The 19,610-nt window shown below is 32.8% G+C and overlaps 1 protein-coding gene across 5 annotated transcripts; it reads left to right on the top strand.

Moving 5' to 3' along the window:
• The first annotated feature begins 3,729 nt into the window (after positions 1-3,729).
• LOC110628089 (zinc finger CCCH domain-containing protein 40) lies at positions 3,730-18,917 on the top strand. Of its 5 annotated transcripts, none has more exons than XM_021774566.1 (12): positions 3,730-3,986; positions 4,082-4,342; positions 5,905-6,015; positions 6,278-6,311; positions 9,588-9,729; positions 9,819-9,875; positions 10,276-10,373; positions 10,552-10,623; positions 10,760-10,974; positions 15,423-15,628; positions 18,074-18,286; positions 18,527-18,917. In XM_021774566.1, the coding sequence occupies exons 2-12, from the start codon at positions 4,216-4,218 to the stop codon at positions 18,596-18,598; spliced, it is 1,347 nt and encodes a 448-aa protein (XP_021630258.1). In that variant the 5' UTR covers positions 3,730-3,986; positions 4,082-4,215; the 3' UTR covers positions 18,599-18,917. The 5 variants fall into 5 exon arrangements, with proteins under 5 accessions (XP_021630258.1, XP_021630264.1, XP_021630260.1 ...); XM_021774568.2 differs by lacking the exon at positions 3,730-3,986 and adding an exon at positions 5,666-5,790 and having other exon boundaries at positions 4,087-4,342; XM_043948746.1 differs by lacking the exon at positions 3,730-3,986 and adding an exon at positions 4,992-5,790 and having other exon boundaries at positions 4,203-4,342.
• The last annotated feature ends 693 nt before the right edge of the window (positions 18,918-19,610 follow it).

Consider the following 19,610-nt stretch of genomic DNA (forward strand, 5'->3'; position numbering starts at 1 on the left):
GTATAAAGACTCGACAAAAGGTTGGCTGAAACCTTTAATGCAGTTGCTATCATATAAAACCAACATTACAACGTGCAACAAATGTATTAGTAAGTGAATCACAACAATTAAGTAGCACTCAGATCAAAATTTATAATAGCAACACTCATTTCTCATAGCAATTGTATCTCGACCATTCAAAAATATAATCTAAAAAATAATATAAATTATACACAAGTAACAAACAAAATCCCATAAGAAAAAGATAGTCTATCTGGAACATAAAAAACATAAAAAAATGAATGGAGCAAGTAGATGATGGTGGAAAATAGATATGCTGATAGGGGATGGAGCCAATGATCTGGAAGGAAAAAGGCGAATAGAAGCAATAAACAAAAGCGACGAAGGATGAGCAGTAGTGAGGATGATTCTTGCAGCAAGCTTTCATGAATAATTAATGAGGGAAGCGAAATTTTAAGCAAATTAGATTATACAGACTCGTGTACTTAAATTAAAGGTTTAAAAATATGTAACTGATCCATATTTAATTAATAACAAATATATTAATCTGTTACTAAACTTTAAAGCTATTCTCAATTATGTAATGAACAAACTAATTTGTTATTAATCTATTACGAAATTACAAGGTTTGAAACAAACTAACGATGAATATAGTTCATTACAAAATTTAGTAATGGTTTAGTAATGGATTGACCTTCCTTACAAAAAGTTTGTTTAAAAAATTTTAGGCAAATTAGATTAACACTTTGTTTAACAAGAGGTAGAGTATGTCATATTTTCTAAGGCAACTATTTTGTAAATTAAGGTTTTTTTTTATAGCTTTTAAACATGAATAAGTCTAAATATCCTTTGTACTTTTCATTAGAGACTAAATAAGTCCATTATATTTTTTTGGGCCAAAATAAACCTACAACTTTTACATTAAAGGCTAATTAAATCTCTTCTTTAAAAAAAATTAAAATAATATTAAATTAAAATTTTTATTAATTAAACATGAAAAGTAAATATATTAACAAATATCTCACATATTCCACTTGAGATAATGACCATCGCTTTAATCTCTTTGTTGCGTTCTCCACCATAGCCGATTTGATTGGAATGCAGTCCACTGCCTCATAAGATGAAAAGTAAAGAAAGTGGGTTGCAAGATTATACCCATCTTCATCTTCACGACAGAGAAAGGTTGAGAAGTTGAGAGGGGCTTTTGCAGTTGCAGAGTATACTTGATGTATCCGGTATTATAACGGTGGTTCATGTAATTGGACCTATACACAAGACCAAGAAAAGTTTCGAGAATCCCGAAGGTTCGATCTGAACATTAATTTTAAACATAGGTCTTGTTCTAATTAACTAGAAAGATCGTCGAATGTGTCTAAATCTGCATCTGAATTCACACATCAAGATCGAAAATCGAAAATAAAGAATTTTATATTAGTATAACTACTTGAATATCGAATTTTAAATAAATTTTGTGTCTATCAATAAATGACTCTTAATCTATTTTTATTAAGATAATTTAGGACTAAAATAGGTTCCATAAAGAATTTTAGTCGTAAAATGATTCAATTAATTGAGATTATATAAAAGTATCTCGTGGTATGTTTTTTATTCTATTTTCTTGATCTTTATTCTCAAATTTTTAATAAACTATTTTCTGATTTAGGTAATGAGAGGATATCTGTGACTAATCACTCGATACTCTTTTTTATTTTGTAGATTGAAACTCGATATTTATACTTGTAAAGGAGATTTGGATATCTCATTTTTATTCTAATTAATAAAAAATTTCATTCAGAGTTTCGTATTTTTAATTTATTTTAAAATATTAAATTTAATAAACATATGAAATTAATTTAAAAAAATATATAAATACATATTTATAAATAATTATAATATTTAAAGATCAATTCATAAGAATATAAAGATAAATTATAATTAAAGAAACTATTTTATTATAAAATAAAACTTTATAATTAAATTTATAAATATCTAAGCTAAATTATATATTTTATAAAATTTTAAAAATTAAAATATAATTTATCTTAAATAAAAATTATTTTAAATTAATTTTTACATATCAAATTAATATTTATTAACAGTATTAAATAGGAAAATCTCACCTTTTTATGAAATAAAATTATGGTGACTCTTTTTTATTATAAATTAAATTATAAAATTTTATTTAAAAAAATGCCAAATTCCATGTTAATATTTTTTTAATTATCCTTTTTTTCTAATGCTTTTCAAGCATTTAGATGCTGATGAATTGATGATTACCACAAGGAGAAAAGAACACTACGGTGAGCATTCAGTCGGTTCAGTTTAAAATCGAATTGAACTGAAAATTGAAATTTTAGTATTTATAAAAACTAAATCGAATTGATTTTGATCAGAAATTGAATCAAATCAAAACGGTCTGATTCGATTTGATTCGGTTCGATTTTAATTTTTAATAAATTTTTTATTTTTTACACTTTATTTTTAATATTTTAAAATTTAATTAAAATATTTTAATTTTAATATAATTTAATTTTTCAATATTATTGAAAATAATATATTATTATTACTAATCGGTTCGATTCGGTTTTTTTAATTTTTTTCTGATTAAAACCAAACCGAATTGAAATAACCAAAATTTTTAAAATTAAAAATCAAATCGAATTAAATTAAATAAAAAATCGAACTAAAATTTAAAATTAATTCGATTCAATCCATTTTTTTTGATTTAAATCGAATATTGTTCATCCTAAGAAACACAATGGAGAGCCATCATTTTTATTGCAGTTATTTATTATTTTAGATTTTTATTTTAATAAAAATTATATTGAAGAACTGTAGAAATAATATTTTATTAATAAAAAATATTTTAATATATTATGACTTAACCAACCTTTAATGGAAACTCGCAGATCTATTTAGCGAAAAAATAAAATAACCTTTTTAATCCTCGATGAAGGTGAATTTAAATTTATTTTATTTTAAAATTTTTGTAATTTTTTATTATTTGAGAGAAATAATTTTTTTAAAAAAATATTTAGAGATTTTTAATAATTTAATAAATATAAATTTAATTCAATTCACTTGTTTAATTTGTTAATTGCTCTTATGTTTAAAGGTATTTTATTAGTTAAGCTAATGTCTCTGCTAAATTGAGACTAATCCATGAGTTTATTACAAATGAGTATAATCGATTTAAATTAAAAAAATTAATTGAATTGAATTAGTAATAATAATATATTATTTTTAATAATATAAATAATTAAATTATATTAAAATTAAAATATTTTAATTAAATTTTAAAATTTTAAAAATAAAATATAAAAAATAAAAAATTTATTAAAAATTTAAACGAATTAAATTAAATATTATTTTTAATAATATAAAAATTAAATTATATTAAAATTAAAATATTTTAATTAAATTTTAAAATATTAAAAATAAAATATAAAAGATAAAAAATTTATTAGAAATTTAAATGAATTAAATTAAATATTATTTTTAATGATATAAAAAATTAAATTATATTAAAATTAAAATATTTTAATTAAATTTTAAAATATTAAAAGTAAAATATAAAAAATAAAAAAATTATTAAAAATTTAAACGGATTAAATCAAATTAAATTTAATTCAATATAATTTAATTTTTATAAATATTAAAATTTCTAATTTTTAATTTAATCAATTACATTTTGTTTTAAATCCAAACTTACTAAATCCTTTTTCTACTACAGCCGAGGGCCGTGTACTATATACAAAGGAACAAACAAAAAAAAAAAAGAAGAAAAGAAAGGGTTGAGCTTGTTTCCATCTCCAATCATGTTTCTTCTAATCCGGTGATCCTGAAGCCAAGGTATTTCGCAGCTCTTGCCAATCGGGGTTTAGCAATATCTCCAGGGGTTTTCCTTTTCTCCTCTCTCTCTCTCTCTCTCTCTCTGTGACCCACTTGTCCTCGACAATTCTTTGCCCATCTCCATTACTATAAAGGTATTTTTCGCTCGCCCGACAATGCAAATTTTCTGCTTTTCTTTCCCTTTCTATTTTCTCCAACTCACAATCTACAGCTTCCTTTTAACGCGCAGGAACCTTTTCTGTTTGCTTCCAGATAAAGCCACGAAATGGGGATTGTTTTTTCATGCTATTCTTCTTCATAATTTCGCTTCGATATCTCTTGGAAGATCTATTTTCTCTGATTTTCTTTTCGGGTTTTTAGAAGATGGTTGAACGGAAGCTCTTCAAAACGAAGTTATGTGTTTTGTATCAAAGGGGTCATTGTTCGCGGCAGAATTGCTCTTTCGCCCATGGAAGTGTTGAACTTCGACAATTTTTGGGTTCTTACAATGGTAATTTGGCTCCTTTTTGCTTCCCTCAAATACCCTGCTTCATAATTATTTTTATTTTTATTTTTTATGGAAATTCTGAATACCCTTATATATCATTTGCCTTTGTTGTTAATTGTAATTGGCAGTGAAAACATTTTTGTGTCTCTGCAATTTCATGCTTGAGTATTCTTTGGATTGTTTATCTTTCTGTTTTAGTTGTTTCTAATTCCAATTTCGTTTCCCACGATTTAGGAATTTTATGAGTTTTCAATGAGAAATTATGGTGGCAGTTATTGTGGTTTTGAACATGAATTAATTTGTTTGATTTTGTATTTTCAATGGACGAACCTTATTGGCTATTGTTGACTGATATTTTTGTATTCTTCGTTATGTGTAAAACATGTCTGCAATATAGTTGCACCCCAAATGTGTTAGGGGGTCTGTTCCTTCAAATTAAGGTTACATCTTGCTATATTTTTCTGATCCAGAGGTGTCTTTTTGGATCTACCTGCCTCCTTGAGTGGTACTGATATGTTTTGTTATTGTCAGAGCATATGATGAAGTGAAGCTCCAATATTGCTGTTTCTCTATTTTTTTTAGTTCTCACTAAATTTTTACCAAGTCATATTTGTTAGTTTTTTTCTGTCTGAAATTTTATTTGGACGAGCAGCTCTTACAATAGGTACCTGCTCTTGTCAAATTATTTTGCATGATTCAGAGTGAAATGTCCAGATACATGTGCTTTATGAAATGTGTAGGAGTTTCAACTAATGTAGTGACTGGAGATGCAATCAAAATGCCTTCTGGAGATATCAGTTGCTTTAATCAGCAGCGTGGATTTCTAATTTATGAATGAAGATGTCAACTCACAGCATTCATGCTTTTTATAATGCTGGTTTTGCTATTTATCATGGTGGTCTTTATCCTCATCTATCTTACAATACCTGCCAAACCGCAACTTTTTGAAGGAGGACGGTAGTGGTTTCGTGGAGTTCATGTTCTTTATTGATTTTGAGATCACAGACACCTTTGGTGAATACCCAAATGTTATCACTAATATATTCAACAATGTAAACTGATGGAGGCTAGGTGTCCACATTGTTTATCACTTCTTCTCCTTGAATGACATTGTGGAGGAATTTCTTAAAAGAAGGAATACATGCAGTTTTAATGAGTTATATCCTGAAGAAATCAATTCTTTTTTGCATATTATTTCTCAATATGGCTCAACGGAGAAATCTTTTGTATTCAATTGTATTTTCTGTCTTATTGATCAACGAGAAGATGGAGTTTATCAACTATTCTTATTCCATTCTACTTTGATGTATCGAATGGTTCTCCCAGTGTTATCTGGTGAAGTTTCTGTCTCTATTCATTAAATGAGGGGATGGTTTCATGGCCCCTTTGGAATTGGCAAGAAGGCACTATTACTGTTCATTGTTATGTTACTCTTATTTTTCCATGTGATGGTAAGCTTAGCCTCATTGCTATTTATGGGTTCTATGCCTGCAACTATAAGAAGACATATTGAAAGATAACAACCACTCTGCTCAACTGGAAATTCTTTTTCTTTCGTAATGCAGGTAAACGGGACCGTCGAGGTGGTGATTTGAGGGATAAGCTCGACAAGAGGTTATCACCACACCGTAGGATTTCTCCAGGAAGAAATACAAGAAGCCAGCACACATTTCATGGTCAGAAATCACATCATATGGATTAGTCACGTATTCTACTCATATAGTCACTATCTCTGTTATCATTTCTTGGCTATGGATTAAGCTGAGTTGTGCACTTGATATCCTTTGGTTATATGTACTTGTCATTTCTTTAAGTTTTGGATGCATTAACACAAATATCAAGGATAAGTGGAATCAAATTTGAGGTTCATTTTAATTATATCGTGAACTTGTAATTATCCCTTATCTTTATCCCTCTTGTTTACTGTATTTGTTTCAGGAGCTAGCTCTTCCAGGTCCCTTGAGAAAAGCAGGTATATTAAAATTATACATCTTTTGTTGCTACCAATTTATTTGAGTTTTGTTGGGTATTTCCTTTCCCAAGATCTTTTTGTTGTGGCTATATTGGTTGTGTTATTTTATTTTTAACCCGTTTATGGCATTCATGCCTGATGTATGATGCTATCATCATTTCTTTTTGAACCTGTTTGCCCTTCCCATTTGCTGGACTTGAACCAGGCTGTCCAGATTGATTCCTTACTTGAATGAAGAAAGGAGATTAACATAATTAAAGGAAATTGACTAAACCCTTTGAGGAAATAATTTTGATTAATTATTATTGTAAACATAATTGATAGAAATTTGGCTAAACTCTATTATTTTAAGTTTTAAATTATTAAAAATCTTTTCAAATAAAATTTCTGGTTTTCCCTGAATTATTTCATTAAAAATTTTAAGTTAATTGTTTAATTCTTGTATATTCTTAAAAAACTTTTGAACTGACATAAAGTGTGTATTTTTATTTTTAAATAAAGGGGATTGAATTGGAACTAGACCTGAACTGGCTTCCACTGATTCAATTCTGGTTCTTCTCCTTCATGAACCAGAACCATTGGTTCCTACTTCCTGGTGGTTCATGAACCATGGCCATGCCTAGTTGTTCCTAGATCTCTAGCAAAAGCCTTGTGAGAGTTGTGTTTTGTGCAATTGGACTTGGAAAATATTTTTATTACTCTTTCCAATTTTGTCATAAAAAGCTGCGTCTCTCTGGACTATGGTAGCGACATTTTCTTCTAGGCAGTTTAGCAATTTAAGAAGATTCAAAAAAGGCCCGTGGGCTTGACAAGCGTTGCCAAATATTATATCATAACTATCTGATGGGTAAACAGCCGGGCTTGTGAGCTGTTACATAGCAGACCTGTAATTCTCTTTGAAATAGAGAAATAGGGAGAGAGTTGGGTTGAGAAAAGAAATAGAAAGGGGAGAAGTAATAGAGAGAATTAGAGAAGAGGAGAGAGCAGAAATATAGAGAAAGAGTTTATCTTGATTACTAATGATGTTGGATATCTTTCTCTTTACAAACAAGTTCCTATTTATACTATTTTGGGTCTCATAACTAGTTTCTACAGTTACAATTGACTGAAGAGACTAATCTACTATTTCTTTATTGCTTAGTCATAACATTCCCCTCTCCTTGTAATTATTCTCGTCCCCAAGGATGAAGAAAATGCTGTATATTGAAATGAATTTCTGGTGCTTCTTTCCTCAGCCTTGGTCGGAAAGGACATGGAAGTCCCAAACAGCAGCTTTTGCTGGGCAGTTAATCCCCTCCCAAATATTAACTTCTTGCACGTGCTTTAGCTGAAAGTTGAAATGTTCCAGAGAATTGGGCTAAAGTTGTAGCTGACAGTATGGACTCTTTATTGACAAGTTTTTTTTTTTCTTTCTTTTTCTTCTCCAAATTTCCCATGCTTGTTCTTTCAAAATCACATTTCCATTTGATGGTTGAATTTTCTTCCTTTCCCTTCTCGATATTTCCCATTCATCTTCCAAGAGACTTATAGGATTACAGCAACTGAACTCCCCATCGTGTTCCCTAAAATTCTGCCAATTGCTTACTATATTCACACTTTTTGTAACTCCTTTATCTTTCTTGTTTTCGAGAACATTCCCACTAATTTCTATAGTAAAAAAATTTAGTTTTAGCTTCTGTTGTCCCTATTCCAGATTCTAGTTCCATGTCATCACCATCTTCATTATTCTCCTTCTCATAGATGACCTCATTTACACTAGACAAATCAGCAATAAAATCCTCCTCCATAACAGTACCCTTGTCTTCATTTTTGGAAGTTTCATATAAGGTATCTTGTTCTTCACTAGGGCTTTCAAAAAGTTGATCTTTATGAACAAAGACTGCAACCTTCTCTCTTTGAGTGGATTGCTCTAATTTTTCCCATTTTTGATCCAATCTTTCCATTTTCTGAATCACTTTTTCAATTCTTTGTTCCAGCGACTCTTGTTCCTTAACATTCTATCTAGAATTTCCACTCCTCTATTAATAAACATTTGTACCAAAGATTGTACTTGCATGATTCAAGAATTTCAAGAATAGGGTTTCAGAAGAGAAGAAGAAAGTAATCTTTTGTCAAGCCCAAAGCAAAGAAATATAAGTCCAAACCCTAGAAAGAGACATGGAATAGAGACCCGAAACTGCGAAAAGAAACTAGAAAAGAGACCGGGTTGAGAAAGGAAATAGAAAACTCAGAACAGTATTCCAAAACAGGAAACAGAGGATAACCCTAGAATGAGATTTTCAAGAATTTCAAGAATAGATTTCTTGAAATGCAGGAATTGAAAACTTTAAGAAGGAAAACAGAAGATATAAACAGAAATCTACAAAAGATCAAGAAAGAGGGAAAGAAATTCCATGGAAGCAAGGGAGAAGAAATAGGGAAAAGAAAATAAAAAAAAAATCTCAGAGAAGAATAAAAGGAGTAGAGGGAAAGAAGAGAGAAAGAGAAAAGAACAGAGAGAAACTTGAAATTCTGGAATTTTGAAAGAATCCCATAATTCTGCTCAGGATTGCAATGCCAGCAGAAAGGATTGGAAGGAGACCAGGTGGAATAGAGATCTGATACACTTGTTACATAGCAGACCTGTAATTCCCTTTGAAACAGAGAAATAGAGAGAGAAAGAAATAGAAGTAAATTGGATTGAGAAAAGAAATAGAAAGGGAGAAGTAATGGAGAGAATTAGAGAAGAGGAGAGAGCAGAAATAGGGGAAAAGAGTTTATCTTGATTACTAATGATTTTGGATATCTTTCTCTTTACAAGCAAGTTCCTATTTATACTATTTTGGGTCTCATAACTAGTTTCTTCAGTTACAATTGACTGAAGAGACTAATCTACTATTTCTTTATTCCTTAGTCATAACATGAGCCTTCTCCATTCTGTAGGCTTGGACGTGTGTTAACTGATTAATACTTCCATAGGATCAACTTGTTTCATTAGGAAGTGTGCATAATAAGTAACATTTTTTTTTTAGTTTTCTTGATTTGAACACTTGATTTTAGAGATCATCTCTGAAAACATGATGTGATAGGGAAGTCTTGCAAGCTGATTTGTTTTGAATGGGGAAAATAAGTTTGAGAAGAGAAGGTTTTAGGCATTTTTTTGAGGCAAATTTTTGGCAATTCAATAAGCTTTTTGTTCTCTACATGTAAACATTGACTTTTTTCCTTTTGTTTTGTTTTCATCTCCATGTTGTATAGACATTTGGGTTCTAAGATAGCAGTTCTTTTCTTTTATAGGGACAGAAAACGCAGGAAAAAACAGCATTTTGATGGTCAAAGTGATTTATCTGGAAGCCTGAAAAGCTTAGATGGGGCAAAAGATTGGGATAAAATAAGAAAAAGCACATCAACTGATTCTGTAATTGTTCTTAAGAAGCAGGTTAGAAGAGTTTTACATGTTCAATTCTGAATGTTATATATCCTCTACAATTTAGTTATTTTATTATTATTTTTCTGGGAAATGTACAGCTAATAGAAGTACAATCAGAGATTGACATGCTTGATCAGCAGAAATCTCATTTAAAGGTCAGTATAGTTAGTTTTTATGTTATTTCCTATAATAATAAAATATTATTTCCTGTAAATACAAAAAATAATGTTTTATTAGGTCAAGGCTTGTTTTGAGTTGAAGGTAAAGTTTGAGGTTTTATTTTTGCGAAAAAAGATTAGATAGCGCTTATTTAGATTTTGATGAAAAGTTCAGAGGTATATTTGAACTTTTTGCCCTTTTTTTTAAACTTACCAATTATTTTATACTGGGAGTATTAGGTTATTTGATTCTGTATCTTCATTTTTGTCATGTTGTCATCTGTCTCAAATTTTGTATATTCTTTTGTTGTTTTATATTTAACTTTGGTATTAATTATTGTTGCTTTCATGTGAAACCAATGCATAGAATTTGATGTTTGATGCTTATATTTTGAAGACCTTAGAAGAAGAGAAAGTTGAAGAAGCAGAAATTCTAACTTCCAGAATTCTGGAGCTTGATTCTCAATTGTCCAAAGAAAAAGAGGAATATAGAAGGTAGTCACTCATGAAAGTTAGTAACATAACTTTCCCTTTTTTTGTCCCATCAATATGTAATCTGTTTGGTATTCTCTTCTGATGGGAGTTCCCTTTTGTATTCTCTTCTGATGGGAGTTCCCTTTTTTTTTTTATTTTTATTTTTTTAAACTCCTCTATTTTTTATTGAAATTTCCAGGACCATTTCAAAAATCAAGAAGTTTGTCAAAACACATAAGAGGTATGTGCGGGCTCAAGAGGATTTGAAAAGGTAAGTTCTTATTGTGATATTTCAATAGTTTCTTATGCAGATTTTCTGTTTGATAGCTTTTTCTGTCATTTTCTCTAGTTTAGCAGCATTTGGAGTTGGCCATGTTCATAATTCACTTATTCATGTTAATGTATAGGTCACAAATTCGACTTCAGAGGTTGGGTGATCATCTCGGCTCTGACACTGCAACTGGTGGAAATGAAGAGGATTCGAGCATCAATATTGTCAGTGATGGAGATGCTCCTGGTTATCATGCTGTCTGCCCACAGAATGAGGTGCAGAATAATTATTCACCTGGCAAGAAAGTTCTGTTTGTTAAACATGATACTGCAGAAGAATTGGCAAAATGTGGTAATTTCTTTGACATGCTTTATGTTCAGCATTTGATCATTCTCTAGATTTTGCATTTTCTTTGTTTGTTATAAATTAAATCAAGGTTGAGAAGCCAGCAATATGATGTACACAAGCTGATAGAGTTAGGAACCATTTGTAATGTAAATAGAGAGTTCATAAAGAAAACTGAAACTTCTATTTCTATAATAATGGCAGAAAGCTCTTTCAACTACAATGAGAGTTCTGAAATGTAAAAGAACAAGGAACAAGAAGAAAAATGGTTGACAAACAACCCCCAGGAAACACTTCCCATACTAGCACTGCTAGTCCAGCAATACCCAAAGAAAATAATGAGAAGCCTGCCTTAGTTGATGAGATTAGCCTCTATATATAATAGATTTAATTTCCCTTTTTTTGGTATATCCAGATGGCAACACCACAACATTTTTCTTTAACTGATTTATTTCTTTGCTAATCTCCTCCAGCTGTATAATTCTAGAATCTTCCTTTCTTTGTCTTTCTTTCAGCTCATGCCCTTCTATTTGTTTTAGGCCTAATTTCCTAGCTTCAAGACTCCTTGCTATGTTGCTATCATTGCCAATCCCTTGAAGACCAGCCTTGTCCTCAAGGCTGAAATAAGCAGAGTTCATACAAGTTACTTCATAAATCTAGTTGGTTTTCTCGAACACCACTTTCGCTTTTTGAAACTTAGTCCGAAAATGATCCTTGAAAGCCTTGTCGCCACCTTCTCTTGCCATAGCTGATGTAGCCTGCGAATATGCTACCCATAGTCTGCCATTACAAGAAATTACACCAGGAGCATACCATGTAATAAACCAAACTTTCCACATAAAAAATGTTACTGGTTAAAATTCAACAAAACTTGAGGGTTGACACGTGACCTTGAAGAAGCACCACAGGCTTGTAGCTCTAATATTGGGCTTCAGTGGTTGATTCGTCAAACATTTTGGTCTCATTATCAATGTCCCAATTCCCATTGAAGTAAAACTAAAAACTACTACGAAAACAACTATAGAGGTCATTGATTTTAACACAATCCATTCTCCTTTCTCCATCGAGTAGACATGATAAAATGGTGTACAGAAGATTAAAAACCATCTTACGAAGCTAAGAATTGAAAGAAATACCTGGAAAACAAAATTGATCTTCAACCTCCAATTAGCTATGTGGGAAACAGAATACAGAAGCAATAAATCTACCACACTCCATATATGAAGGATAATCACGCCTATTGCTGCACTGAACCATTTCCATGACCCAAAAATGATGTCTATCTCACTTGACGCAGTGTTTATGGATATTGATGATCACCTCTCAATGTAAAGTCATTTTGCATGGTTTTGTGAATAGAAGAAATTTTGGATGTAATTTCCAAATTAATTGCGGTAACTAGAAAAGAATGGAAAGTTTTGTGACAGCCCAAGAAAATACTTAGCGGCTGAGATGTTGAGGAAGACGATGTGTGGGTCTTAATCCTTCTCAACTTTGGTCCTCTTAAATCAGGAGGTGTAGGTGGTATTTTTTTCAAACTGAAATAGGAGTGGGCTGGCATGTTTTGGGCCAACACTAGAGTGATGCAGCTTGGTTCCAAAACCCGAGCCCATTGTTGAAATTGGTTCAACATCTCTTTCCTTTGGTTCACACCCAAATTCTTCATTCTTTCTTCCTCACAGATTCCCTAAACACGAAATCTAGCACCCCTTCTTGCTCTACTCTCCTAACTCTCGGTCAATCTTTCAGATAGAGTTTGTCATACTATCTCCGTTGATATCCAGTAATTGTTGCAGCCCTCCCATTTCCTCCCATGGTTCAATTGCAAACTGTTCAAATGGTGAACACTAGATAGCACTACTTTGGAGATGGCATTACTTTGGAGACGGAAGTGCCCTTGCTCTTTACATTCAATTCTATCTGTTGAATGGTATTCAGATCTGTAGAAGAATTTTATTTGATTTTCATTTCAAAATTTTGCAACAAATTTGATTTTAATTGATCCCAAGTCAGATTAGGAACCTATTGTCGGAGCTCACGAAACCAGTGAAGGAAATATCCCTCCATGCTAGCAAGAACCTTTTAGATCTTCATCTCCTCATGAGTGTCAAATCGTTCAAAATATTGCTCAGCATGAGCAATCCAGTCTTTTGGATCTTGTCCATTGAATTTGGGAAATTTAAAATGATATGTTCTCCCGAAACAGAGCTCCAGTATATGAGCGAGTAGTCTCATACTCATCACTGTTGATGAAGATATTGCTTGAGAGCTTCGTCGTTTCTAGCAGTCGCCTCTTTCCTAATAAGTCGATGACTAATTTTTCAATCTTATTAAATTTTTCTTCCTGCTCACGATGGAAAATAGCCAGGTTCTCTTGCCAAACTTCCATGTTCCTCTCTATCTTCTCTCTGAAATTTCTATTATGGTTTTGGGTATCCGGAAGGTCGGACCAATTGATAGAGTTGGGCATCATTTGTAATGTAAATCGAGAGTTTGTAAAGAAAACTGAAACTTCTATTTCTATAATAATGTCAGAAAGCCCTTTCAACTACAATGAGAGTTCTGAAATGTGAAAAAACAAGGAGCAAGAAGAAAAATGGTTGACAAACAACCCCCCAGGAAACACTTCCCGCGTTAGCACTGCTAGTCCCAGGAATAGTCCAAAGAAAATAAGGACAAGCCTGCCTTAGCCGATGAGATTAGCCTCTTTATATAATAAATTTAATTTCCCTTTACGTTGGTATCTCCAGATGGCAACACCACAGCATTTTTCTCCAACTGATTCATTTCTTTGCTAACCTCCTCCAGCTGTATATTTCTAGAATCTTCCCTTCTTTTCTTTCTTTCAGCTCATGCCCTTTTATTTGTTTTAGGCCTGATTTCCTAGTTTCAAGACTCCTTGCTATGTTGCTATCACAAGCACCCTACAAAAATCATATTGCGTACAGTTTGGCAACTTGTAGCTGCCCTTTCTTTTGCCTTGTCAAATTGCTGTTCTTTTTTTTTTTTTTTTTCTAGACTAGATGTATATGAGGCATATGTTTAGTTGAGTTTTATTTTCATATTTGTTTAGTATAATTTGAGGCAGTTTGGCCTTTTTTTGGTTTGCTTTTCTGATCTAATCATTTGCATCTTCAAGGTCATATTAGTTGCGAATCATAGATGTTTGAATTTCCAATCTCTGCCTATTCTTGAATCAAGCAATAATGGGATTTTCAGCTTTTTTAGCATCATACTGCATGTTTGGCTCATTACACTTATTTGTGTGCTTAATTGTTCTCAAATTTCTTGGGTATCAACTGTTCTTAATTGTGTTATAGCATAGGAAGTATTTTAAGATCCTAGGTCTTTGTTGAAAATTTTCACTTTGTAAAAGCATCTTCAACTTCTCTCCTGGTCCTGAGCCAAAGTACCTCTTTGTTAGAATAGTGTGAAGCTAAGCCAGTCTATCACAAAATTGGAAACAAGTGACAGATAGCAAGTTTGAACAGTTGAATAAATTCTGGATTTTAAGGATTCAATGGGTGCATAATGCAGTTTAGGTTTTGAATTGGGATTGAAATGATTTACCTGTGATGGTGCGTTATAACTGATCCTCAGCATACTGTGAAGGTGCTTAATGAGTACCACAAAACAAGAAGGAAAAAGAATAAATTGATCCCTAAGTGCTTTAATCTGTGAAGATAATCACTTGCAATCCAGTTAATGCTACTGCCAAGAGAGGGCAAAGCATTTGTTTCAGAATGTGTGTAAAAAAAAATTGATATTATATTCTACATGCAATTTGTTTCAGCAAAACAATCAGAAGAAAAATGTTGTCATAATTATGGTTATCCCACTCAAAACCCTTGACAAAATACCCAATCAGTGTTTCTTGAAAAGGAATAGCTTCAATTGAATCAAACATAGGTTTCCTGAGCGATCACACCTATGAAGGCAATTTTGTCCTTGGTATTTCAAAATTTCTGAAATCTTTATATCATTTATTAAACTAATATTTGATAGATTATGTGCAGTATTGATTGACTCTCATCAACCTAATCCCAATTAGTCTTTGGACTACCAATATAAACTTAGTAACTTTATTATTTTGACTACTAAAGCCAAACACAATCACTTTATAAGAAGTAATAGAGGATAAACTTGAAAAAAGACCTGTGGCTGCAACTACTATCTGTTAATAGTTTTGACACTAAGGAATGCCTGTAAGAGAAGATCTAACAGCTTAGAAACATGAATATGGGACTTAGTAACGAATGGAAAGACTGTCAATATAATCATGCTCTTTCTCAATCTGTTATTTTCTACATCAGGCAGATAATTGGGCATTACAATATGCCATGTTTTGGTATTATGTCATTAGAGATTCACTTTGATACCTGGTTGCCATTTCTAATTTCTGCTTCCTAATGGCCTATGATGCCATTCCATGGCTACCCTCTTTGCAATTTTAGGAAATTTGACCAATGGTGGAGTATATCATACTGGGCCTACAAGACTGCGGAAGCGTTCTCAATTTAATGCACACGCTATGCAATCGGCTATCAACAAGGAAGTTGAGATGTTGGACAGTGGGGATTATGGTCATCAACCTACAACAAATGAAAGCAAACAAAAGAGAGGAAAGAGTATTTCTGCAAGCATCCAATCTGCAGATAAGGTTTTCTCTCTCTTTTCCTTTCATGCTTTGTTTCCCTATGGGATATCTTGTTTTAATATCAAGTAATGGTGCAGTTTTCGATCAATTTGTGGTACAAATATAAACTGTGTTATGCATATATGCATGCTTTCATCACGAGTTCATGACATGAAGGCCTTCACTGCCAAAAATATAACATTACCTTGGTAATTTGAAGAACGTGGTAAAATGAGCAACAAGTGAGAACTGTTGCCAGGAGTTTGGGAAGGCGCAAGTAAGTTGTGAGTCACATTTCAAATGTCTTGAGGGATTATTAACACATCACAAGAAGTTTGTGGAAATGACCTGTAGTGTCAACAGATGCAGAGTTGGCTGTTGTACACATGCATTATTTCAGCAACACCGAGTCCTAGGGATAGGTAGATTCTCATTTCATCTTTTCACCTTTGCTCCTCCCGTTTTCCGCCTTACAGGAACCCTTATTATGTTTGCTTACTTGGACCTTTGATGTGGGACAATAACAGTGTCAAGCGTTGAGTTAGGAGGACATACCCTTATTGTCTTGGGTAATAGCAAAAAGTTTGGAACAAAGAAATCCTTTCATTCATATCTCTAGAAACAACAGAATATATAAAATAAGTCAGAATAATAGTTGAACTGCTCATTGATTGACTAGGAATTAGAGAATTGGATTAGTTTTCAGTTTCAATTGTTTCTGTGGTTCTTCTATGCCCCTAGGATAGATTCCTCAGGATTGCCATACTCGTTCTCATCACCTTCAGCTTCTTTCTCTTGATAGGTTGGTTCTGTTAAAGTTTCCTACTCAACCTTATCTTCTTGTATTTCAAGCTTTGAAGGCTCAACAAGCAAAGCTTCTGATTCAATCTGCTCTTTTTGCTCTTCAGTTTCAGCTCAAGTTGCTTTTCTTGTTTGTCTTCTAAGTTTTTGTGTTCTGTCTTTGACAACTTTTGATATCTCATCAAGCTCTTTTTTAAATTTAACAAAGCTTGATATTACATGTCAAAAAACTCTGCTTTCAGTTGAAATGGTTATTCTTCCTTCCTTGCTTCAAGTTCTCTCTCCCTAACCCATAAAATTTGTTTGGTATCTCAAGTCGCAATGAGTACGTTTTTGTTTCCCTATCCAATGACATGTATATAATAATTGCACCTTATAGGCATTGACCTCATTTTGAAATCTTTCAGTGTCAGTCATGAAGTCTCACAAAAAAAGAAAATTCCAAAGCTCTTACCAGCATTAAATAATAAATTTTACCCGAAATGGATGTCAAAGATAGAATCAACTTGAAAAAATTAGCAGGGATGGATCTTGCCCAAAAATTTTGGATGTGGCCTTGTTGCTGACGTGATATTGCAGTGGCGGCTAACAAGGGCTTGAGCCGGCTGATGACGTGGCACTACCAGGGCACTTAAATCTGTGAAATCATGCACACAGTAGCAATGTGAAATCAGGTGCAGACCTGGTGGATCTTGACCTGCTATCGGGTATAGGCTACTGGTCTGTCCGACATGGTTCCCACAACAGGTGGATGCTTTTTGGCATCTGGTGAAGCTCCAAGGAGGTCCAAACACCAAATTCAGTTGGGGTGGTGGGGGTGATTTCAAAACTTGTGTTTATTCAACCTCATCAGATTTCTGCTTCTAGTGCCAACAGCTGACAGAAAAGGCACAGTTGGAGTCTCCCAAAGGTCACCAGTGGTCTAGCAGCAGTAGCACTGTGGTTCAAGGTTCAGAAAGTTGTGGGCTTGTGATGGCAACGAGGAAGCTTGTCAGGAGAAGAGCCCAGTAGAAAAGGAACACAGGTGACAAGCTTGCTTGGGGCTTGGATATTTTCAAAGCCAAAAAGAAAGGAAAAAAAAGAAAAAGCAAAAAAGGTCAAGAGTTTTGGCTCTGATACCAATATGTAGAACCAGTAGAATAATGGGGAAGGAGGAAGAAACAAATTCTCAAAGGATAGAGAAACCCATTCTCTCAATTGGAGGAGAAACACATGCTCAATTTATTAAGCTCGTAGTCATCGTTGATTGTTTATATTAAAATCTAGCAAATATATAGTGATTTTAGGTCTATATGTAGAGTATTTGTCATCCTAAAAATATTAGGATTAGCCACCTAAATCAAATACTAATTAGGAGTTAAAAATCATACAAAATTCCAAGTAAAATAAACCATACTTTCTAAATTTTATTTTCCTAAGAATTAGTCCTAAAAAATCCCCAGTATTTCCTTTATCAAGCTTTTAACCAGTAAAATATTTGGAGCTTCTAAAGTTTTGATGTGTCTGTGTGGAGGTGAGAAAGAATGAGTGACAGAGAGAGGGTTGCAAGAGATATGCTTTCACTATTTATCATTGCATCTGTTGAAAATCCATTCAGAAAGCATTCAGCTCTGTTGAAATATATTGAGACACTTTTCAGCTGTTTGAAATAATTGATTGATCCTTCAGCCAAAGGGTTCAGGCTTAGGCCTTCCGGCACCATCAACCAGCATGGCTGCTCATGCCATTGATGAATTAGTTGAGATTGAAGCGGAGGAGAATATTGAGGTGGTTGAAACTGCATCAGGGAAAATTGATAAAGGAGCCTCTACATGTGGGGTCAGAAGGTTACCATTTCTCCTTCCTCCGCCTCTCCCAGTCCCTCGGAATACTTATTCACAGGTTGGTTCAGTTATTGATCATAGTTTTGCTTTAGTTCTTGCTTGCATGTTCAGTTTGCATTTGCACAAGAGGTGACTTGGTTATGTAGATGCTTTTCTTGCTATATTATCTAAATGCAAACTACGATCTTCTCTAAATTGAATTCTCATGCGAGCCTTATGTTTAAGATTTGGCTAATCGCTGTGCATCTATTTCCTTTCCCTGCACCTGATGTTGAGCTGTTTTTGCCTTTACTATCAGCACAAGGGCAAAGACGAAAATGTGGATGTGGAAGGACTAGAGGAGGAGATGGTAGAAGTTGACATTGTTTGAATCCATAATGCTTGCTGTTGAGGATTTTGTTTTGGAATTTTTCTGTTATCTTCCAATGTTGGCTCTTACATAATCCAGAGACAGGATGAAGAAATTGGCGAGCTACATGTAGATAGTTTTGGGTTATAATCAGAGTGGGATCCCTTGGTATTTTGTTTTCTACAAGGAGTTAGATGTATAAATTTATTGCTTGTCAAGGCTTTAAGTTGAGAAAGTAGAAACTCCTAATGGGGGAACTTGAAATGATCAGTAAAACAAGTGTGTTACTGAGAATAGAGCTTCTTGAGTAATTAAGAGATTAATTTTTTTCCCCTTAAAACTTTCTTTAACTTCAATTTGAGTATTATTGAAGTCACTGTGATTGAATATGGCAGGTTTTCAATTTAACTTGTTGACATGTCATCTACTTTACAAAAGAAATACCTTAATTATTCTTCCCTTAAAATCTCTACATCTTTTACCTTCATCTCTCATCTTAGTAAGTGCGTCAAAATTGCCAGTGTCTGATGTTTGTGGGTAAAATGCTTTTGAATTGCTGTTAGATCCCTACTACAAGAAGCGGTGAACACTTAAACCAATGGAAGATTATGGCCTCTCCAATGCAATTGCAGGGTTTAATCTCTTTGGCATTTGTTGCATATATGGTGATAGAAAATAAGTTGAGCATTAGGATTTTCATCAAGCTTAAAGTGGTATTTGAAAAATTCCTTGAAATGGTAGTTTTTGTAATTAACAATGGGATTGAAAGAAGATGCTGGGAAAAATATGATATTTGGAGTTGAACAGTTAGCAATTATTGTAATCTATATTAATAATATGCTAAAAGAAGTAAACAATCCCGTCTTTGCTTGTAAGAACGCTAGTAGCAGGAAATAATCAGCACTGAGTACTGACAAATGCCTAAGTTTTTTTTTGGTAATTTGACTAGACCTTAATTAAACTTTTGACTCGCTTGGATGATAGAGGGAGGTATAATGTGCAGTAGAATTTCTAAGTCGACGTGTGTTCTTAA

This window comes from Manihot esculenta, chromosome 12 (genome assembly GCF_001659605.2).
Source record: "Manihot esculenta cultivar AM560-2 chromosome 12, M.esculenta_v8, whole genome shotgun sequence".
NCBI lineage: Eukaryota > Viridiplantae > Streptophyta > Magnoliopsida > Malpighiales > Euphorbiaceae > Manihot > Manihot esculenta.

Bases quoted from the DNA above. Each gene is read 5' to 3' on its own strand.
- LOC110628089 (XM_021774566.1), top strand. From the start codon at position 4,216: ATGGTTGAACGGAAGCTCTTCAAAACGAAGTTATGTGTTTTGTATCAA. The intron at 6,016-6,277 runs GTCAGAAATCAC...TATTTGTTTCAG, and splicing joins AAGCCAGCACACATTTCATG to GAGCTAGCTCTTCCAGGTCC. The intron at 9,876-10,275 runs GTCAGTATAGTT...TATATTTTGAAG, and splicing joins AGCAGAAATCTCATTTAAAG to ACCTTAGAAGAAGAGAAAGT.